At 38.2% G+C, this 24,346-nt stretch overlaps 1 protein-coding gene across 6 annotated transcripts in view; it reads right to left on the reverse strand.

Annotated features, from left to right (window-relative positions):
- furinb (furin (paired basic amino acid cleaving enzyme) b) overlaps positions 1-24,346 on the reverse strand; it is a 95,514-nt gene that overhangs the window by 17,398 nt on the left and 53,770 nt on the right. For 4 of the 6 annotated variants that reach the window (XM_051883084.1, XM_051883080.1, XM_051883082.1 and 1 more), the window contains 5 exons: positions 22,021-22,116; positions 18,344-18,487; positions 16,982-17,058; positions 5,275-5,363; positions 2,076-2,248 (listed from right to left, as the gene is read on the reverse strand). In XM_051883084.1, coding sequence (XP_051739044.1) covers positions 2,076-2,248; positions 5,275-5,363; positions 16,982-17,058; positions 18,344-18,487; positions 22,021-22,116 — 579 coding nt within the window. The remainder of the gene's footprint in view (positions 1-2,075; positions 2,249-5,274; positions 5,364-16,981; positions 17,059-18,343; positions 18,488-22,020; positions 22,117-24,346) is intronic. The other 2 variants (XM_051883085.1, XM_051883083.1) reach the window with 1 other exon arrangement.

A 24,346-nucleotide genomic window follows, 5' to 3' on the forward strand; every position in this document is an offset into this window, starting at 1 on the left:
AGACACATTAAATTGATCAAATGTGACAGTAAAGGCATTTATAATGTTACCAAAAGTTTTCAAATAAATGCTGTTCTTTTGAACTTTCTATTCATTAAAGGGTTAGTTCACCCAAAAATGAAAATTATCCCATGATTTACTCACCCTCAAGCCATCCTAGGTGTATATGACTATCTTCTTTCAGACGAACACAATCAGAGATATATTTAAAAATATCCTGGCTCTTCCAAGCTTTATAATGGTACTGAATAGGGGGCAAGATTTTGAAGCCCAAAAAATGCACCCTACGGCTCCAGGGTGTTAATAAAGTCCTTCTGAAGAGAAGCGATGGGTTTTTGTAAGAAAAATGCAGACTGCAGAACACGAGATCCAGGGGGCGGAGATGGGTAGGTTTAGGGATATGGAAAGTGGGAGGAGTTGGATCTGCATCCAGGGGGTGGAGATGGGTAGGTTTAGATCCAGGGGGCGGAGACGGGTAGGTTTAGGGATATGTAAAGTGGGAGGAGATGAATCTGGATCCAGGGGGTGGAGATGGGTAGGGTTAGATCCAGGGGGCGGAGACGGGTAGGTTTAGGGATATGTAAAGTGGGAGGAGTTGGATCTGGATCCAGGGGGTGGAGATGGGTAGGTTTAGAAGTTTTAATTTTTAATTTTTTTTTTCACAAAACCCATTGCTTTGCCCCTGGAGCCATATGGATTATTTTTATGATGAATGGATGCATTTTTTGGAGATTCAAAATCTGGCCCCCTATTCAGTACCATTATAAAGTTTTTAAGAGCAAGGATATTTTTAAATATTTCTCCAGTTGTGTTCGTCTGGGATAATTTTCATTTTTGGATGAACTATCCTTTAACGAATCCTGAAAAAATGTATCACAATTTTCACAAAATTATTAAACAGCACATTTTCAACATTGATAATAATAAGAAATGTTTCTTGAGCATTTTAGAATGATTTCACAGGAATAAATTACATTCTACAATATAATAAAATAGTATATTTTATATATATTTTTCTGTATATTAATCAAAATAAATGCAGCCTTGGTGAGCATAAGAGACTTCTTTCAAAAACATTTAAAATCTTAACGGCCCACAAACTGTAGTGTATCAGCAACATTAACAGTAATGCTTGCCTTATAAAACACTACAAAACAGAAAAAGGGAAAAAGACTGGGTGAAAGGAACAAGACAGCCTAATTTTCAAATCATGGATAAAAACAAACTCATTTTTATATTCACAGTGCAACGTTGTGTATGCTGAAACTCTATCAAGGTATAAACTCACAAGGGATAAGGGTATGTGTGGCACTCAAGAAAGAATTAACATATCAAAAACGAAAACAGAAAACAAATGCTCATCTCCTGCCAAGATCACAGAAATCTCCTTAAATATAGTATTCTCTATAATCCTGTGTTTGTGCTTCTACAATCCTTTGCAATTCTTTCTTCGTATTGCGTTTAAACAGGCGATGACATCTTCTACAGCTCACCCCGTCCAGCCCAGTTCCTCTGCCGGAGGTGCTGATCGAAGCTGACGGCAGCTGTGACACATTTAGCTGATCTAAAATCTGCTCGGATGACCTGACGTGAGCATTCACGCTGACACTGACTTGAGGCGACACTGTGACCAGAAGACATTCATTTTCAATAAAATCTGGCGATTTCTATTGACACGAGTGATTTGTAGGTGTGTCTACTGACTCAACAAAGTTGAGAAAAGTTTTAATTTATGCAAATGAGCATCAATGTGTTTCCTATGAGAGGACTGGTTTCGGCCCACATGCACGGATATAAAAAATAGATGCATGTCAGAAATTGTCAGCATTTATAATGTATTTCGCACTTCTGCATTTGATATACAAACGCTTTTTAGCAGGAAGGAATTATTATAAAAATAAAATGAAATCTTACTGTTATGTATCTCATTTGTAATCAGATTTTCAAAAGCTATGGCCAGTTATGCAATCAACCAACACTGATATGGCTTCCAGCAGCAGAAACGCCAACTATCAACCAACAATGCTGTGACTTGGTGACCTCCAGTGGTAAAATTTCTTCCAGTCTATACTGACCTCGGTGACCCCCTGCAAGAAAGCTTCTTTGGCCAGTTTAGCAGGGCCATCCACTGTTTTCCCATCATCCTCTGGGCCCCAGCTGGCACTGTAAATGTGGATGTGCTGGGAGTTCAAGCTCAGAGACTGAGCCTCCACAACATCTGTTACCTCTCCGTCCAACATCCGTACACCTGCATGCAGAAAAGTGATGGACAGAAAGCATTAATGTAGAAACCAGAGAGACAGAAAAAATGGGTTTTGTAAAAATGCACTGTCTGTAAATGTGACGGATATTTGGAAAAGAAAATGAAAAGTTGCAAAAGTTTCCATGACAAATTTTTCTATTGCCACTGAAAGTGAACATGCTGTATGAAGAAAAAACCACAGCCGACCAGAACATATTTGATGTTAAAAATGGATTTGACTGATGTTTTTTTTAACTTTCTGACGCCAAGGACCCACAGATATGATGATCTACTTGTGAGGGACCCCCTTAATCCCTTAACTGTCACCCTTTTTGAGCATAGACGTAAAAATGCTCTATCCAAACTTAAATCATTGTAACTCAAGAATGCTTTGGAATATAGACCTCAGTCTTGTTTTAAAGAAGACACTCAGCAGATTGTTGCTGAAGTGAAAGCACTTCAAAAAATGAAAGTATGAAAAAGTTATAGTCTTGTTTGGTTCAATTGAATCGAACTCATGTTCGTTTCCCCCCTTCGTGAGGATCTTTTGGGCAGGTGTGAATATAGCAATCGCGCTCGGGTGTGGACCAAACAACCGTACCGAGACCCAGCTGAAGAGGTGGTCTCGGTCCGGTTCCAAACAAACTCTGGTACGGTTGAATTTCTGTCCTACGAATGGATGCGGTTTTGTTTACAAATTTTGGTTCACTTGCAAAAAGGGCAGTGTGAAAGCAAACCACACCAAAAAAAAATAAATAAAAAAAAATCAACATTGTATTTGAGCTGAACCAAAGCAAGTGAACTAGCGGACTTTCCTGGTGTGAATACACCCTAAATTTACAGTAAATCAAATGTAATGTACTATTTTTTTATTTTATATAAAATATATATTTTACAAAATCATTTTACTTTATAATTGATGTAAAATCAAAGCCATATGTCTAACTAAGTTGTGCTCCCATGAGATTTTGTTTAGGCGTGTCATCCACATTCCACTGAAAATCTTTTGATGTATTCTCCTGTAACAAATAAACATATTTCTGTCCAAATATCACTTCTATCACAAGGCAGACACCAAATATGGAAGCTTGCGATTCAGACCTTTTTGACGATGGGCCCTATTTTACCGATCTAAGCACATGGTCTAAAGCGCATGGCGCAAGTGCACTTAGGACGTGTCTGAATCCACTTTTGCTAGTTTAAGGACGGGAAAAATGGTTGTACCTAGTCTCTTAATGAGTCATGGGTGTGTTTTGGGCGTAACATGCAATAAACCAATCAGAGTCTCATCTCCCATTCCCTTTAAAAGCCAGTTACGCTTGTGCCATGGCGGATTTGCAAGCGGAAAAACTGAACGCTTCCCTAGTAAGAAAATGGATCTGCTTGTGCGCGAGGTTAAAGTGTGTGAGCAGACCATCTACGGGAAAAGCTGGATTCCACCAAAGCATCTTTATGCACACAATAATAATCTTTTACATTGTAATCCTTGTATTTTTAATATTTGGCATGTTTGTGTGCTGCTGCGCATCCCTGTGTGTGTAATAAGCAGAGTGTACGCGCGTCGTGCACCTGCATATAGTAATATATTACTAACCCGCTCTTTAAAAAACAAACAAATATTGCGGCATTGACTTTAGACCAGGTTTCAGTTGGTCAATGGCGCAGTCTATTTCAGTTGCCTCAAAATAGTAACGTGCCAACAATGCGCCTGAACACACCTTGTTTTCAGAGCAGCATGCCCATGGGCGCACAAATGGGCGCAAATGCATCTGCTATTTAAACAACGTGGCGCAGGACGTGAAAATGATAACTGCGTCGGGCTGAAACTAGCAAAAAACACTTGTGTTGCGCCTGGCGCCACATTGCGCCAGGTGTATAATAGGGCCCGACATGTGTTTTGTCAAGATTGGAAAGTAGTCAAGTAGTAAAAATTATTTTTGTAACATGAAACATGACAATGCCAAATGGGGGAGGAGCCCGCTGAAAAGATTTAAAGTACCATTTCCATGGTAGCGCAACGTCCAATTTCGAAACGTTTTTTGAGTTTTTAAGCTTTCGCATGATACCTAATGCCTTATGATGATTAATAAAATATGTGATACAAAACAAGGCAATAAATAAAAACAATTAAGGTATTAAAATGAAAAAAAAAAAAAAAAGTATTAATATATACATAAAGTATGGTGTGAGAAAAATGTATTAATAAAACAAATTTGAATATAAAATTAAATAAAAATAATATGAAAATAAGTGTTATAATATAAAAAAACCAACAAAATTTAATTAGTTTTTATATAATCAATATCATTGCAAAAAAAAAAAATCAACGCTAAAATATTTTTTTTTGTCACAAAAAAACTATATGCAAATTTTATTTTCTAAAGTCTGGCTTTTTTAGTCTGAGATTAATTGCTTGTTGCAGTGTTGTGTCCAGCTAGAACATAATGTAAGATGGGAGAGAGCATCTAATTAATAAGAATGATTCTGTGGCCATTTATTTGATTAATAATAATCCTAGCAACAGGATTCAGACACTTGACGCACCCCCCCCCACACACACACGACCCAGCGGCCAATTAGAGATCAGCAACATCTGCTCTCTTTATACACACACACATGGGCAGACTTATCCTCTTATTACAAAGGTACACACACAAAAACACAGCAATTACATGCAGGCTCAGGCAATGCCCTCTGTCATAATCACCCTCATCTGGATGGAAAAATATTTTCCTACAAAGACTATTAAAAAAAGAGATATGGAATTTGTGTGTGCCTGCAGCGATGTCTGACCCTGAATGTGTTCAATGTGACCAGAATAGCAAAGATATTTCTGCGATATTCACCTTAATAGATGTGTTTTATAATTGAAAGATAAAGCGTTTTAGATTAGTCCGGAGAAGCGTGACGACAGATGCACAAAGGGCAGGAAATGAGAGAGTGCTTGGATGGTTTTAACGCACAACCTCTTTAATTGATCCTATTACCATATGCAAATGTCTAACCGCCAATCATTCGGATTCTTTACTCACCTCCAATTTTGGCATTGTACGCCACACCCACTCCACAGACACCATTGTTTGCTGCGGCCGCCACCTCCCCGGCACAACGTGTCCCGTGTCTAGAGAGACAAAGAGAGAGTTTGCACTAGTGAACAGTGTGGCATTGGCAGGTCTCACATCCAGTTCACATTCAGTTCAACTCAATTCAAATTCAGTCCACGTTTGTACAGACAAATTCTTGGGGCGCTGTCATCGCAACAGAAAGGCAGCTCTCAGTGCACCCAAATACAGAAGCATTATCTTTATCCTTTAATTAAAATCTAATTACGTCCTTGCAGGCGACAACGATAAATAAATAAATAGCTCATTATAGTTGTCACTTGTGTGTCTGATCGTTCCTACAGTACTGCAGAGAAATCTCAGCGGCTCTGTGTTATGGTGGGGATGAACTTCACTGTCTAAAGAAATAGCAGCTGGCTTTGGGTTTTGTATGTGCACTGCAAAAGCTATTCTCTCCATTCATCTGCGTCCTATTGGAGCTCATTGTTTCCCTGAGACAAAGCGGAGAAGAGGAGGATAGGGACCCCTGAGTTGGACTGGAGAGCCCATGAGACTGCAGATGTTGTTAAAACGGTGGCCTTGGTTTACCAGAGCCTTCATTACATCTGCCATTTTACACAAAAACAAAGACAAAAAGATTATTAGGCACACAAGAACACGACATACAACACAGCAGAAAAACGACACAAAAGAATACGCTTCGTACTCTTGGCCTCTAAGCTCAAAGAACAAAAACTGAAAATAGCACAATGTGAAAAATGATAATAGCTAATCCACACCCTGCAGTATCATGACAGAATTGCAACTGTTATTTTGAAGTTGTAAGTCAGCCATGATGCTTTGTCTCTGTAGGCAAATGAGAAATATTTAAGCAGTATAAACAATTTAAAATTAAGCATTATTTTAAAGATTATATTATTATTATCATCTTTATTTTTCATTTCATTTCTTTTATTTTTATTTTATTATAATTTTTGTTGATCACACTATAAATAAATGTGTACTTTATTGCCCTCTGTATTTATTTCCATATGACAGGTTGCCAAGTCCACGATTTTACGGCAGAACTGGGTTACTTTTTCACTGTTGTTTTGCAACTCCGTGGGTTGAAGCGACTGCACTAACGCGATATTTAACCCCCGGAACTTGATTTTTAACGGGATACCCCACAGAACACGAGGGGGCTAGTTTTGGACTAGCTTTGAGAAGCAATTGAATGGATTTTGAGGTAAAAACCTGGCAACCCATCCCCGTTCTTTTGCGCATGCAGGTCAGTTCAGAACCATGATCTGTTCACACTGGAAATCTGATACTGGCTACATTTAAAACAACAATGGGAACAGCTATACAAAAAACAAAAACAAAAAAAATCTGATCTGATCTGAGCAAAAATCGGAATTGAGTATTAAGGCTCGCAGTGTGAACGAAGCCTTAAAGAATGTTTCTGGAACAATGGATATGCATCCTGAAGAAGGCTGTGTCAAGCCGAAAAAACGTTAATCAACACTTTTAATGTTTTAGCGCAGTTTATCTATCCATCTATCTCCATAGATAGATAGATAGATAGATATTATCTCCTAGTATATTATTGTTGGGGAATTTTCAGTGACTCTGTAAAGTAAGTAAAAGCAAGATTTTTTTTTTTAATGAGGAAAATTCATTTTGAACAAATAGCCATTGTTGCTATCAAAAGGAAAATGCAGCAAATATATATATATATATATTACTTTTTAATGAAAACAAAGCATGTAAAATGCCAAAGGGAAATTTCAAAGGTTTAAAATAAAATAAAATCTGTCTCATTATACTCATTATAAGTCATGACACAAGGAGCAGGTGCAAAAGATGGGTGATTTCTTTCAATGTATAAAGCTCAGTTGGGCAACAATAGCTTCTGATTAAGGCTCTGGACGTATTGTATTTTATCAAATCAATAATTGCTGAGGAGGGAGGTGTACATGGGTGGTGAAAACAGGGGCTCTTGACAGGCCATTATGCAGGTCGTTAAGATCCGTTTCTGATTACTGAGCAAATACACAACGTGAAAACACTCTCTCGGCCTTCCACAAAACCTGCTGTGTATATGTAATTCAAAACGAACTGTAATTGTGTCTGAATTTATTCTCCAGGGCATGTGGAATTACAGTATATACCTTCAGGGTGAAGTCCTTTATCAGATAGAGGAGAAAACGTGTATCATTCGGATACATCCATCAGGATCTATCTCTCACAAACTGTGAATGAGATCAAAACTATTTTATGCTAACAAGCTTGTTAGCTAGTTAACCTGCCTAGCAGGCAGTTCATTTTTTTTTTCTCTTTCCTCACAATTAATAACGTCCAGACACATTTGTGCATGCTCATATGAACGGGCAATGGCACTGAACTGCAAGAAAAAACCTTTCGTTCTGAGGTTGTAAAGCCTTCGATTGCAATAAAACATAATTTTCCACCTTTTGTCTTGCGCGAGGTGACAGTTATCGTGATGAATGGTTGATAGCAGGGAACACCTCATGAATAAACAATACAGTTTTTATATCAGCTCGTTTTGGAGGTTGTTTTCAGCTATAATGTACTGCATAAGGGAATTGCCTACAGTAAAAAGAGGTTTTATGCACACCTTTTATATGAATATGTTACTCCATTTTGAGGATGGCCAACTAGTCAGGTAGAAGCAAGGTAATCTAGAGAGTTCAATTCCTTCTGTGCTAACTTTAAGTGTTAAGTTGCGTTTACATTAGTGTAATTCTGACGAAATTTCATGAGCAAAAAAGGTCCATTGTCCATTGTCAATAGTTCAGCAATGTATGAAGCACAGTTCACACAGAAGTCACTTTCAAACCAAGCAACTTTCAACGTGATGAATTCACATGACCAACTGAACCAGATGCAAATTCTGCATTGTGAAATCATTGGTTACAGTTCATTTTATAGTCCACTTTAGACATTTTACTAACTATAAGTAACCCTCATAAATACGCAACTACATGTCAAATAACTCAGTATTAGTAGACTGTTAGGTTAGGGTTACAGTTAGTAAAATAAGTTGACATGTACTTGCAAAGTTAGTATAGTCAGTAGAATGTCTGTTAGGGGACCATCAAAATAAAGTTTTAGCACATATTAAGAAGAAAATCTGTTAATAATCTAATGACTGGTAGTTGACATGTAGTTGCAATGTTACTTGTGGTTAGTATTGAATGGTCTGTTAGGGGACCATCAAAATAAAGTGTTGGCAGATATTAAGCAGAAAGTCTACTAATACTCTAATGACTGGTAGTTGGCATGTAGTTGCAATGTTACTTGTGGTTAGTATTGAATGGTCTGTTGGGGGACCATCAAAATAAAGTGTTAGCAGATACTAAGCAGACAGTCTACTAATACTCTACTGACTGGTAGTTGACATGTAGTTGCAAAGTTACTTGTAGTTAGTATTGAATGTTCTGTTGAGGAACCATCAAAATAAACTGTTAGCAGATATTAAGCAGACAGTCTACTAATACTCTAATGACTGGTAGTTGACATGTAGTTGCAAAGTTACTTGTGGTTAGTATTGAATGGTCTGTTGGGGGACCATCAAAATAAACTGTTAGCAGATATTAAGTTGACATGTATTTGCAAAGTTTCTATAGTAGAATGTCTAAAGTTGACAATTAAAATTAAGTGTTACCACACACAAAATTCGAGTTTGTATGAATTTTTATTGTACAGTGACCATAAAGGGACATGGAGATGGAAAAATATGTGAAAGTAGGAAATTTTACATATCAATGCTTTTGAGTTCTTTCACAAATGTTTTACATTCATCTAAGAAACTTGGTGCTTGCTCACAAAAGGTTTTGCGAGGGAATACAAAGTTTCTCAGACAAGCTCAAAACTTTTGCGAGCAAATGCAAAGTTTCTTGAGGAAACTGAATATTTTGCAAGAGAACGCAGAAGCATTGAAATATATTTATTTTTCTCATATTTCTTCCATCACCATGTCCTTTTAGGGGATGCGTACTATTTCGCGAACAATGGTAAATGTGACTGCAGCTTTACTGCAGCATTGTTTCGTTAACTATTTTATTCAAATTACACAAGACTTTCTTGAGATCGACTGGAAGTGATTCAAAGTGAGTGGCCATATAATCTTATGAGGATGTGTAATGTTCAAACTGTTCCTTGAAATGCTCCTTGTAAGAGGTCCGATGCTGTGATATTACTTTGATTTGCATATTCCCATCCACAACTTTCAAAGACACCCACATGAAGTCAGAAAGACAGATCAGTGGCCGTGTCCTGAACTCAAGGGCTTAATGGGTATCATTATGGAGTCTTGGCACAGCCAAGGGTAAGGGCAGTTCTTCTACACAGTGAAGTCATAGGACCATAACACAACCTTTCAAATCCAAACACAAACAGTCCTTCCTGACAAAAAAGGAAAAAGTCTTTCCTTCTAAAGTCAGGAAACACATCAAGGTCGCTTCGTTGGCAGCCATTCAGGCATAAAAGCAATCAAACTATCATTTACTCCTAAGCGTGGACAGCACAGCCTGAGCCTGTCAATTCGTAAAAAGTTAGCGTTCGTTTTTTAAAAGAACGTATGCAATGTAAACCTGGGGCACCAGCATTCATTTATTCACAACGATAATGGATAGTGACTCAGTCCTGGGCATAGCCGAGTCCACGTAATGTTACACAATCAGATTTTATTCGGCACCTCGTGACCAGATCAAATCTACGGCTTTATAAATCCAAAACCTCATTCCGGATGATTAGAGCTCCCTACCACAGAGAAAGCTTTTTCCACACAGATGCTGTTCAGCTAATTTACCTTTCACAGCTCAGTGAGGTGCAAAAACACTGATTCAGATAACTGTGGTCTCAGTATTTTTAAAGTGCCATAAGTCACAATAAAGCTGATGAGCTCAAAACAACTAAAAATGATGTGTAGTTGGGGAAAAAAACACTAACATGTGATGCAATAACAAGTATCCTCTCCCTTTACAGAAATGAGGGTTCAACTATAAACTTATAAAAAGACAGAGGTGGCAATGTGTTAATTAATTGGCTACACATCAACGACAAAGTGTCTCAATATTCATTAAGACCTCAAGTACGCAAAACATGCACATAGTGCATTTATAATAAATGTTGTTTATAATAAATGCCACTATAATTTATATAAGGTTTATATAATGTTTGTTTTATACTTAATTTTTCCTGTTCCGAATACATTACATTTAAAAGATTTGTTGTGGAGTGAGGGGAACTAAAATAAATGTTATAATGTTTGTAAACATTTTGTTTTATTTACCGGTATTTTATTTTACAATTTGTGAATGTAATAATGAAATTTGACATACACACCAATACGACTTATGTTTGTTTTTTTTCTCTCCCAACAATGCAATTTATAGTCAGGAAAATACAGTACCTATTCTCATGTGGTTCCAAACATGTATAACTTTCTTTCTTTTGAAAAATGCCTCAGTGTTTTTTGTTTTAGTCCATACATTGGGAGGCAACGGGGTTCAATTAAACATTTTCAAAATGTCTTCTTTTGTGGTCTACAGAAAAAGTCTTATACGTTTGGAATGACATGAAGGTTGAATAAATAATGTCATAATTTTCTTTTCTGGGTGAGCCATCCCTTTTTAAAGGCAAAAAGTGATGTGGATTCAACTGCTTACCTCTAAGAAGAAAAAACAACATGGTCGACTGGATCACTTTCTTTTCTACTCCCTTCCCTGTCCCAGCTCTATTTAGGTGCAAAATTACCAACAATCTTTCTCAAACTTCCCTGCGGAGACTGCAACGATCCGTCTAAGGCCCACCAGGGAGAGGCAGAGAAGAGAGTGAAAATGAACTTGAATGGAAGACGAGTTTTTTTCTTTTTTCTTTCCTTGCCACCAGCAATCCCACCACACTGAAACCAAGACCGGAGACATGCTCTAATTCTTTCTGTCTCCTTGTTTTCTAGCTCTCTATCCGCTTGTTTTATGTTCCTTTCAATTCCCTGATTCATGCATTTACAATTCCCCCGCTCAGAGGCATAGGGTGCCCTTGAAAACTCGTGATGAGTCTGTGTACAGTATGCTGTTTGGTAGACTGATGGAATCCATCCATGTGTCGTAGAGAAGAGCATCTCTATTCCTCTCTTCAATAGGCCTGGATTAGGAAGCACTCTAAAAAGGATTAGTACGTTTTCCAGCCAGCTAAACTCAGCCCTCGGGCAGGGTTTCGGAAACCCACATGTCCTGAATGAGAAAGGGATATGGAGAAAGAGGAGGAGGTAGAGAGTCAGCAAGTAATAGAGAGACAGAATCTCAGTTAATGGCATGAGAAATGAGAGGGTGACGGAAGTGGCGGCAAAACCTTCGCCAAGTCTTTGACTCAACAACAGAAGCACATTCCAGAACTCAGAAGCACCGTCTCTAGCCTGAAGTCCCTGTCATGGTTAGTCTCTAGCTTCAATTGCCTGGCTGGCGCAGAGCAGCGGATGCTAGGGCAGATTTCCAGCATCTCTGATGAGATTCCAGAGGCCTGACGGCGCTGGAAAGGCAGGCTGACAGGTCTGGGTCACGTGAGGCGAAGAGTTGAGTGGAGAGGCAGAGGATTCGTGCCTAACGGTGTTATTTAGACCTCTGGCTTACAGCCACCTCACACAATCCATCCATCACAGGCGTTATTAGAATTAAAGAAAGAGAAAGGAAGAGGAGGACTTTTAAGGTCTTGTTTATTGATTCAATAAAGCCAACGAGACCAGGATATTGATGTACAAAAAACAAAGTCTCTCCAAATTGACTTGCGCCCAATTGCAAAAGATTAGTAACTTAAACACCAAAATGGATAAGTTCACTTCAGAATTAAAATTTCCTGATAATTTACTCACCCCAATGTCATTTCTTTCTTTAGTTAAGGTTAATTAAGGTTTTTGAGGAAAACATTCCAGGATTTTTCTCCATATAGTGGACTACAGTGGGGTACAACAGTCCAAATTGCAGTTTCAGTGCAGCTTCAAAGGGCTCTACACGATCCCAGCCAAGGAATAAGGGTCTTGTCTACCGAAACAACCGTTCATTTTCTAAAAAAAATTACATTTATATACTTTTTAATCACAAATGCGTGTCTTGCACTGCTCTGCGATGCGCCACGCATTACGTAATCATGAAATGAGCATGCATAATTAAAATTCCAAAATTAAATGGGGAAAAAACATTTATTTTCAATAACTGGTCCAAGCAGCAAAAAATGTTTTTTTTTTCTTACTAACCCCACAAAAGCAAGCGTCTCACTTACTTATCAGATCTACAGCACAAAGAGAGAAACGTAGAGAGAGACCATTAATGTCCTTCCAGCTCTCAATCTATGCCAAGCCATTTCTGCTACTTCTATTTGAATTTGAATAAGCACTTTACTGTCCAATCATCATTGTCAGAGAGTTCAATCCAAATGAACTAGACCCACTGAACATTAGTGTAAAAGCCATAAATCCTGGAAATGTGGAGTGCTGGTGAAATGGGTTATGAGGGTCCTGATTAAAGCAGGTGTATACAATTGTGGCTACTAATACAAAGATGTACGCCATCCTCCTCCACCCTCTTCAGTAGCTGGATGAATATCTAACATTAGCATGATGCTGCTAAAATGGTGCAGAGCGTTCAGCTCACTTGCACTGCCAATGTGGAGTTAGTTCAAAGAAATGTAAGCAGCATTTTGTGGATATCAGACATTTATACATAGGAACAAAGAGAATGTCAAAGACGTGTAAAAGAAATGAACTCAAAAAACATCTTACGATGCCCTTCAATACAGGAAACTGTCTCCCTAAGTCTCTGTGTTTGCTTCAATCTCTCTACACATTCAAATAGTCTCTTGGTGCCACGTTCTGAGAACGTATCACAGAACGGCAGCTGTCTTTGGATCAGCGTATCATTTTGAGCACCTGGCGATAATCCCATAGGAAAGAACAGTAGATGTATTTAATATGAGATCTCAATTGTTTCTCCTAGATAGAAATGGAGAGCAGATGGAGATGCATCTTCTACTTTTTCCAGATTTTTCTCTTGAGAAAAAGACTCTCATATGTGTCTCTGCTAAAGTTTCAGAAGAAATCTATATCAGTAAAACATTGACGGTGAGCTGGTTAACTAAGCACTGAAAATTCTGTCATTAATTACTCACCCTCATGTCGTCTAAAAGAGCTCCAAAACACTGCTTCATGAAGCTTCAAAGCTTTATGAATCTTTTGTTTCGAATCAGTGGTTCGAAGCGCCAAAATCATGTGATTTCAGTAAACGAGGCTTCGTTATGTCATAAAAGTTTCGAAATTTCAATAGTTCACGTGACTTTGAGACGCTCCAAACCACTGATTTGAAACAAAAGCTTCAAAGCTTCATGAAGCAGTGTTTTGACATCGCCCGTCACTAGATATTGTTGAATAAAGTCGTTATTTTGTTTTTTTGGCGCACAAAAAGTATTCTCGTCGCTTCATAACATTAAGATTGAACCTCTGTAGTCAATGCAGGCCTCACTGAACCATCGGATTTTATCAAAAATATCTTAATTTGTGTTCCGAAGATGAACTGGTGTGGAACGACATGGGGGTGAGTAGTAAAGGACATAATTTTCATTTTTGGGTGAACTAACCCTTTAAAGGGGGACTCAGTGATATTTCAAATCCACTGCTTGGAAGTTAGTCGGGCAGAGCATCAGGGAGCATATGACGGTCGAAGAGAGAGAACGAGCAAGAGGGAGATTTGAAAATAAGAAGGGAAAAAAAACTGCAGAATGAGAAATGAGACACAATACAAAACAGCTCAAAAGAATATCACTGGAATGAAGGTTTATGCCTGGGCAAGCGCTTTAGGACCCGGTTATATTAGAAAAGCTTTCCAGCGCTGGAGAGAGCTATAAGGGAAGGCCTGAAAACTGCTTTGATCCCACTTATCACGTGAGTGATAACAACGAACACTTTGTATTTACTCGTGTGTACTGTATGTTCATTTTTTGTACTTCCTTGTCGTTCGTTCATCAACTGCGCTTTATTTTTCGTGAAGCATTTTGTTGTGCATCAGCTGTGATAAACAGACATCCACTTGCATTGTGTGTGTAACAGTGTCCAGATAGTGAGAGTTCTGCAGTTAAACGATGATACAATGAGGTGTTTAGCGTCATTGGTAATGCATTTGCCTCACATGCCAGCAGCGATTGGGCAGCGGTTCGAGACCGTCTCAGAGCAGGGTGGTTAGAATTGGAGAGTGAGTTTTGGAGGCGGAGCAATGAAGAGAGGGGTGTGTTTGTTTGGGTTGATTTCAAATATCAACAATGTCCAACAGCGTAGTTCAAATACCACTTACTGCACCTTTAAGTTAATTGGTTAAGCCTTGTTGGGGACGCCAGCAACTCATGTTTGGAATCGGCATCTAAAATAAAACCTTTTAGTAGTGATTCAATCCACATATATTTTAAAGCTCTACATGTTCTATGTCATGTTTGTTTATAATTTAACTATGGCTATCAAAGTAAGACTAATTAAATAATCTTAATCGACTGACAGCCATAATTCTTATTTATTTTGAGGAATTTTAGGACAGTCATCAAGGATGAACAAAATCATCATGGGAATCTTGAGCTGTAAAGAGTCCAATTTTGATAAGGACAAAATATGTGTTCAGTTCGTTTATAAAGTGAGACTGCAGAGAAAAATACAGTGGCAGACTGAAAGCTTTTTTCTGAAATAAATAAATAAATAAAATAAAATAAGCGGTCTAAAAGCTGTACTACCCCTCAATCTTACTGACAAAACAATGAAAAGCCTCTGCTTCTAAAAGCACTGGTAGCCATCCGTGCATAAAAGCCATGAAGCCAACAATTACTCATCAGTTTGGACACCAAAGCCTGTGTCAATACATAGGCTGTATAGAAAAATGTTTTCAAAAGATGCATGAACGCTAACCTGGCAACACTGGCACCATCTCCAATTTAATCACAGTGAAAACGCTTGATGACTATGATGTACGCTTCACTCAATAGCCGAGGCTCCAATTCATCTCAAGATCAGATTTTACAGGGGATTCAGAGAAAAAAACAAGCCGCCTTTCATAAGAAAAGCCCGTTGCTCGGTTGCTCTATACAAAATATAATTTTGATGAGAATCCATAATGTGCCTTTCATCTGAAAGGAATAAATGCCTCTGATGTAATCTGCCTTTTAAGAGACCGCCTCAACGTTTCTGGCTATTGATACAGTCATGCATTTTGCTTCTCATTTCATGGACTCGAACAGATGCAGTTGAGGATAATGATCTTGACAGTCAAGGAGCTCGAGATGTGCTGCACTTCCTGTGCGCCGGGTTGCCGAGGTGTGGGGATGGATTCCCCCATTTCTATCCACTGATTGATCATGATATGTGTGTGTGCCTGGACACCGAAAGGGTTATGAATGCTTGTTAAAGCTCCACTGTTTCCACAGTGCGGCTGTCACACTTTAAATAGCAGTCGAAGGTATTAGCAGGAGTGAAGACAGTAACTTCAGCGCGTTAGTAGCTGAGTGAGATGCCCCGACACAACTATGGCAGTGTTAACAGATTCGTTAAAGAAGATTTGCTTCTGAAACTTTGCAAGCTGCACTGTTCTGAGGAGATACCAAATTTGGAGTCTTTCCTCTCCATGCTTCTGCAGCGAGATTCTCAACAGAATAGGAAAAAAACAAGGGAAAGTAACAGGAAGAAAGAGCTCTGGCAGAAAGCCCAGAGTGCAAGAGATTTGAAGCAAATCCCCCTGACAGCAGAGTGATGGGCTGCTGGGAGATGGGCTTCAGGGTGGAGGGATGAAGAAACGGTGTGGGGGTTAAAGGGGCGGAATGGATCTTCCCTCCATTACGGCTGATCAAGTGACGCTTGAGTCTATCAATAAGAAGGAATAAACATCCCAACGTCTACAGTGCACTAAATTAAATCTGAACTGATTTATGGTGCGAGAGGAAGACAAGACAGGACCAGATAGATTGTAGATTATGCATCTCTAAATAGTGCTCTTCAAACATAAAAATAGAAAGTGTCATGGAGAGTGAAAGACATGGTCACTGGTTGGATAATTTCAACGATGCTGCATTAGGCCACTGATTGCCATTACATGATGGACAGAGATGCGAAAAAAGAAAAACAGACAAAAAGCACAAGTCTGAGAAAGTGCTCCCTATGGAGAAACTGACGGCACATTGTGCAGTTATGAGATTTACTCTATAATGCATTTTTCATGAGTATTTAACAGCCGTTGGTGCACGTCTCTGAACGGCAGGTGCATTAAACCCACCAAACGACACGGTTCCAAACCACTTTAAATCTCTAGCAAAACACTAAGCGCTGCAGTTACTAGTGGTACATCACAGCTTAAATCAGTGCACCAAAGAGAAGAGAAGCAGATGCAACACCCAGCAAGCAGATCAAACGCACCAAAAATGCAATCTAGGTAGGTGTCTCGCTAGGTTTTCAAACACAGTTAGCAGTATGCATGTTTACACAACGACAGATTCTGGCTCTCTTACCTGAAAGAACCTCTAAAACATTTACAACCTAAGAGCTTCTGCAATATGGCATGTTTGTTGCAGCCCGACAGATCTGGCAACCCTGCTGTGGACGCACTGATTGGAACGGCAAAGAAAGAGACAGAAGAGAAAGAGAGATCCTTACCTGTTGTCATTCAGCTGTGTGTATCTGGGCTGAGGGTCTGGATCTCTGTCATTCACATCATAACTGGCGTCGGGATCCTTAAAATAAAAAAGCATACATCGAAAGGATCAAATTGCAACACTCAACCTTCGGTTGTCACTGAGAATACACTGGATTTTTTCTTGCATTGCTGAGATGCACACCTACCTAGACTGCATTTTTAGGCATTGCAGACATATTTGGATGTTTACACTAGGGATATGCAAAACTACATATTTTAATAATTAAGTAGTTGGTATAATTAGGCTAATTTAGGGTCACGTCCATCGCACTGATATGTTTCTCAAGGAGCTAATTGCCTGCTCATTTGAATTCAACTGATAGAGATGGCTAAGGTGAAATGCCGCAAACCCCTGAGACACCTGAGGCAAGAACGATATGAGCAGAGAGTATTATGGGACAGAATGTACAATAAGGCTGAACAGAAATATTCGGTAACATCTCCAAATACCTCATGAAGTCTAATTTCTATGCAAAACTAGGTATTACGCAAAGTTTTCATAATCCTGAGTGTATTACTGAAACTACATTTCTACTGTGCAAAGTACTTTAACAGGAAATTATGAGTTTCTGAATCAGAACATTAAGAATTCAGTGAACCAGAAATGTTCAAAATTACATATTATCAAAACCGACTAGTAAGTGGGCCATCTGAATGACTCATCTGTGTTAATATAGCCCTGTATAATTAGGCTGATTTAGGGTCACGTCCACCACACACAGATCAGATGTGCTTCTTATGGGTCTCTCATATAAGATTTGTTCTGTTATGAACTTACAGGTGCAATTTCTCAGAGTTTACCCTGGCAGTGCTAACAGTCTAACAGCACAACATGTCAACAACATGCTATAAATATATCTCCAAAAAGTTGCATCTCTTAATTCATCCTGTTCATTTAATTTGTTCATCTGTAGTTCAAAAGGGAATCTTTTAATTTCACAGCTTTTTTTTTTTTCTTTTTTTTTTTTTTTTTTTACTTTTAATTGCAACAAAATAAATTAAATAAATGTATTTATATTTAAATCTACACTAACATTCAAAAGTTTGGAGTTTGGGGTTGATAAGATTGGCGTTAATCATGTTGTAGACTCTTATGCTCAACAAAGCTACATTTATTTAAACAAAAATACAGTAAAAACAGTCATATTGTCGGCGCCGATAGCCTAGTGGTTAGCGTGCTGACATATGGTGACTTTATAAATATCTTTACTGTCACTTTTGTCTTTTTGGATATTTGATATATATTAATATAAGTATATAGATATATCAATGCCCACTCTTCAAACTCTTTTCTGTACAGTTTGTGAAAAATGATGGCTCACATAATTTCTCTCTAGATCAGGGTGATCTTTCTCAATGCCGTCATCTAGAATGGTCACGACCACTCCTCTTCCTGTGAAGCCCTGAGCCCAGGCCTCCTTAACATTCAGGTCTCCATGACTGGGATTGTACTGTAAGGAAAAAGACTGTTAACCATTAGTAAGATTTTACATGCAAGCTCACTGGAGGTGGGCAAAACAAGAAATTATTTCTCAGTTCTTTTACTTCCCCTCAGCAAAGGCAAATGTTGGACTCGGTAAAGCTCCTGTGTGCGGCACAAAGGAGCATGAGCCCTCCAAGCCATTCTGGGAGAAAGGGGAATTAACTGAGTCTCACACAATTTGACCGAGACCTCCCAGTAGGGGAAAGCCCATCTGCAGGACTTTATGCACACACGCTGATATTTTACCCTTGCCATTGAGAAAGGCCCAGCCGCAGGAGCTAATGTAAATGAAAGATGACTGCTGACACAGTCACACACTTTTCCCTCCCAGATGGCAGCCTGTCGGCAGGACAATCCCAACAAGGTGCAGAAACTCATTCCTTTTAACCCGACAGCTTTTTCCCCAGTGAAGTTCTCGTTCTATCTCCTTTTCTCGCTCTATTTCATTTCCTCACACTTTGCTTTATGTTCAATGCCATCTGTTAAAACGCCACAGCTGAATATTTCCTTCAACGTAGAAGGACGAACATAAAACATAAATGTGGAAATTTGGTGCAGAAACACAATGAAGTACTTCAATTGGCACATCTTCAGATAACTGCCCCCTTCGTAACCTTCTCTCCCAATAAAATAACACAAAAATAAGCAGACTGAATAAAATTGCTCTTTATTCTTTGTTGCTTCTTCAGAGTAAACAACCTAAAAAGCATTCATTCCCTTGTCAACAACGATACAATCTCCATTTTCGAGTAAAAAAGCACAAAGTGCTAGTGTTTCGGGTAATGTTTGACAGTAACACGTACAGATGTGGTTTAAAAGAGGTTGTGAAGGAGCTGAAACTTTAACAGATTAGTATGCTAATGGAGAACGGCAGCTCTCGCGTTTGTTTTGTCATCCGTGGCCTAGGATGCTCTTTGGTCGTTCGGTTTGCGCATTAATATGTTTTAGACTACGGCTTGTGCTCTGAATACAGAACGAAGCTTTAAAAGCAGCTACGCAAACAAACATTTGAAGACACACAGATGTGAGCGGGCATTCATGCATAAACCCACACAGAGTAATTATTTTGTGTAAGTTTTGTATAGACTCAGTGAGTCAGACTCATTTGGAATCTGTCATCACTTAATAAAAAAGATTTAAAAGATTCAGCGAAGGTTAATATGATGTTGTTTCTTCTCTGTCAGTGAACATGACTGTCAATACATTAGCTTCCCTTTTGGTGACTGCCTGTGTGTGTGCAGGTCAAAGGACTAACCTGAATAACAAATATTTATATATTCATAGCTTATTTATGCCACCATTTGATTTGACTTGAAATTTGCAACTCATTTCACATCTGATGTATTTTAGAGTCAAACAAAATATCCTGCAGGAAATAATGTAGGGCAGGACTTATCCACTGTAATTCGACAGGATATAAACACATTAGGCTATAATACTACTGAATTTTATCCATTTAAAAAAATTGAGCTAATTACTATTAAAATAATACTGGGTTATTCTGAACTCCCTTAAATTCAAAAACTGAAATGTATGTTTATCTGACATTATTCTGTATATATCTACTAGGGGAGGTGTTGGGGAAAGTAATGCATTACAATATTGCGTTACTCCCTAAAAAAGTAACTAATTGCGTTAGTTACTTTTTATGAAAAGTAATGCGTTACATTACTTTTTCTCACCTGGGCTTGCTTGTTTAATTTAATATATTTAATTATTACAGGTTTGTGTAAAATTTTTGAGATTTCACTGTTTTTATTCATTTTGAGGAATACTGAATGTTTTCGTGCAAGTGAGACGAGTAAATGCATGTTCAGATTTAGTCTCAAACTACAATAACCATCATGTTCACAGCACATACAGCACCTCTGCACTTTGTTTCTCTCAACATGGGGACAGGAGAGCGGTCAGTCAAAAAATGTTTAAAAACTTGCGATACTTTACTAGTTACTTGAAAAAATAATCTGATTATGTAACTCAAGTTACTTGTAATGCGTTACCCCCAACACTGACTAGGGGTGTAACGGTACATGTATTCGTCCCGAACCATATGGTACGGATATCACGGTTCGGTGCATACAGTCAGACGATGAATACAGTCAGTCACAGGTGATCCACACTCCAATCCAGAAGGGGGCACGTGTGGTAATGCTTTGTAGCCTAACCACTTTTAACCAGCATTAACCACCAGTAATCGCAATAAACTATAAACTTGTTACTTTCAATAAGAAACAAAGTGTCATCTTTCAAATTTTGTCGATTTTATCAAGAAATTCAAACAATAAATGCCATTTTGATGCTTTCTGATGTGGCATAACAGATGCTCTATAAGCACCTCAGTTCAAACGGCAGCACGGAGCGTGAGTGAACGCAATCATCTCTTCCTCTTCACTACTTGTTACAGAATGAACATGAATGAACATCTGAAGGTATGTTGAAAAATACAGCACAAATTAGTGAAACCTATCATATCTCGTGTAATCGCTTAATCAGTGTTTCAACTGTCAATAAAACAGCTTGTAAACAATGTCACATAGCATTACATTTACCTCAGAAATGCCGTTCAGTGTCCACAGCTTGTTAGTTAGCTAGAGAAATGCTAGCTAGAGAAATTAGCCTATATATTACCGAACTGTCATTTTTGTGTACCATTACACCCCCAATATCTATCAAAAGTTGGAGGTTTTTGGAAGAATTCTCTTTTGCTTACCAAAACTGCATTTATTTGATGAATTATACAATGAAAACAGTAATAATGTGAAATAGTATCACAATTTAAAATAGCTGTTTTCTAATACATTTTTTATATAAATATTATTTATTTATTTGTGCTTCACAAAAGAAAAAAAAAAATCTGGTTTGGAGGACATGAGGGTGAATAAATGACAAAATGTTCAGTTTTGTATGAACTATCCACTTATAAATTTTCTATACTTTTTCATAAGGCACCTTCATATTCTCTGAATGTATTCTTTGTGTTCATCACACTTGCTTTATGTGTTAGAAGAATGTTTTCAAATTCTACTTAAATGCACAGACATTCAGTTCACTTCCAAGTACCTAGTGAGACTAGAAAACAGAGACAACGCGAAAGGGTCCAATTTTCCAGTGTTCTTATGAAATCCTCGGCTGTTCTCGGCCTTGGTCAGGTCAGAAAAGCTGTTTCAGAGACTGAGAACGTTTTTTTACATTGTGATGAAAAATTCTGAAAAACATTTCTCTCCTGAGAATAACATGCATTGATGTTTCTTTTACAATAAGAGCAGAGACATTTATTAACCAAGAAAAAAGGGTGAATCTATCTTGATGTTATGTCGTCCTGAGACTATAAGCACACAGAATGTTTATACATTTCAAAACAGACATGGGGGATTTAGAGCGGGAAAGAATCAGAGAGAATGTGAAAGCAAATCAAGGGCAGACGCCTTTCTACTGTAGAAGCACTTTAGACACAACTGCTTTCAAAAGCTCAATGTACAACCACAAAACAAATATATACAGTAACTTTTCACATACCAGGTACCACTGCTGAGGGAATTTTGGATCTGTGGGTTCAATATGAATGTCTCTCTTGCATCTTCGCTTGGAAATCTGCTGCTCTGCCCAAATCACCTGAAAATAACACAAACACATAGATTAGAGGCAGTATTTCAAGTATTACACACCTACATTCTTATCGCACTCTATTTTCACCTTTAACTAAGGATATATGTCCCTTCTGCACGGCTTGTCCTCACTCTAAAAATAACCACATTTCACACTCTCCCCTGCTGTTCTTTTCAATCTGCTGTATTTTATAGCGTTTCATTTAGCTCTGTGTGCACATTTGTACATATTCTTTTATGTGGTTGTGTGTCCCCACCCAAATAAATAAATAAAAAAGATCTTTTTGATTTATCGTTTCTATCACCTAGACAGCAATCTAGAGTTTAATCTGCAATTATGAAAATGGGTTCTCAATATTTTCTCCTAAAAACATATTTCTCATCTAGTGTTTCATAAGAGATCTCAACAACGCCTCACATTTTGCTCAGATTCGCAAAGATGCCAAATCTGCAGTGAAAAGTGAGAGACCTTTATATGAACTTAAATATTTCTCATTCAGTTCTTCGTATATCAAGTGATATGAGCAATACTATCCATTTTAACCACTTACTGTATGTTGACGACTGACTCGTTTGTTGCTCTAAGAGAATTTCAGTTGAAACTTCTGAGACAAACACTTACATGAAACATTACTTAGATTGTATGAAGTCTACTGAGCTATAAAAGAGCAACCTCTGAGCAATAAAAAATGTCCTCTGGGCAGTTTTGGTTGAGGAGATGGACATGACAGCGCACGGACATTAGCATTCGCACTAACTGAGAGGTATTAGCAGCGGAGTATGAAATCTAATCAGGGCCCAGAGACTTATGGACGTATGAAGTGCACTCTCTGCAAAACAATTGTTTTCAATGAGCTTAAAGGTTCACAGGCCCTCTGCCTCATATACAGGATTCATTTTTCTCTTTACAAGGGGACAACCAGAGAGCCCACAGATTAAATCGATTAACTCTTGCCTCTTTCTCTTTCTCAAGTCAGTTCTATCAACTTCTCAGAAGAAAATCCCCCAGATAAGTTAGAAAAAGCTTCCTGCTTGGAAACGACACCTGAACACGACTGTGGCTTTTTACCACACAGCATTGTTTACATAATTACATGTGTGCTTAGAGGTTGTAATTTACTGTCCTTTTTATTTCAGTGTCTGGGGGAAGAAAACAAACCATCTCTTGGTTAATGGATAGGTGGGTTGGCAGTGATATGAGGATTTCTTGAAATACAACATCTGAACAATGTCTTGGTGTGGTAACCATAGTATAAGCAGAATATCTGACTCTGGTCTTTTTAGATTATATTTAGATTATTATAGTAGTTTAGATTATTAGAAAATAATGCACACTTGAGGTGGTAATGTGGTCATCCAAAATGCGTGCACAGAATTGAGTGGTTTAGATTTTTTAAGAGACACGATCACTTTATATGATGAACAGATTGAATTTAGGCTTTTATTCACATATAAACATTCATCAACGCACACATCAGTTGTGGTAAACGGAAGCTCAAGCATGTTTGCTTAATGTGCGAGAACCATTTATTCTCGTGTGTTACACAGCACGTTTGAGCTTCTGGAAGAGGTTTGTCCTCGTGCGTCAAGCAGGGTCGGTTGAGCTTTTGTTCATGTTCGCTGATCAATGTTTATATGTGAATAAAAGCCTAAATTAAATCTGTTTATCATATAAAGTGATCGAATCTCTTCAGAAAATTTGGACTAAACCACTTAAATTCATATGGATTAATTTTACAATCTCTTTATGAATCGTCAAAGTGGTAGTCGCATAGCTGTCTATGTAGAGACAGAAAGCTCTCAGATTTAAAGGGGTGGTTCACTGTTTTTTTTCTAGGCTTGATTGTGTTTATGGTGCGCAGTTTAACATGTCTTAATGCTTTGTTTTTAAAAAAATAAGTATTTTTCATATATTTTACCTTTATTCTACACCGCTGTTTCCCTTCTCCTAAAAATGCTCTGTTGAGTTCCTGGGTCTATGAAGCCCCTCCCTCAGAAATACGCAATGGACTGAGATTGGTTAGTTCGCCCTGTGTATTGTGATTCGCTGTCCGGAATACATATTCACGATTCACGTTGTCCAGAAACACCACGCCCCTTACCATTACGGGCAAACGTGGCATGTGCTTCGGTCAAAGTCCAGCCTTTGCTTCGGTGGTGTGTTTAGATATGCTGTCACTTGTAAATGTTACTGCTGCCCCATAGTGTTCTGATTAAAGCTTTACTGTAGCTGAATA

The sequence above is a fragment of the Ctenopharyngodon idella genome, chromosome 24 (assembly GCF_019924925.1).
Source record: "Ctenopharyngodon idella isolate HZGC_01 chromosome 24, HZGC01, whole genome shotgun sequence".
Taxonomy (NCBI): domain Eukaryota; kingdom Metazoa; phylum Chordata; class Actinopteri; order Cypriniformes; family Xenocyprididae; genus Ctenopharyngodon; species Ctenopharyngodon idella.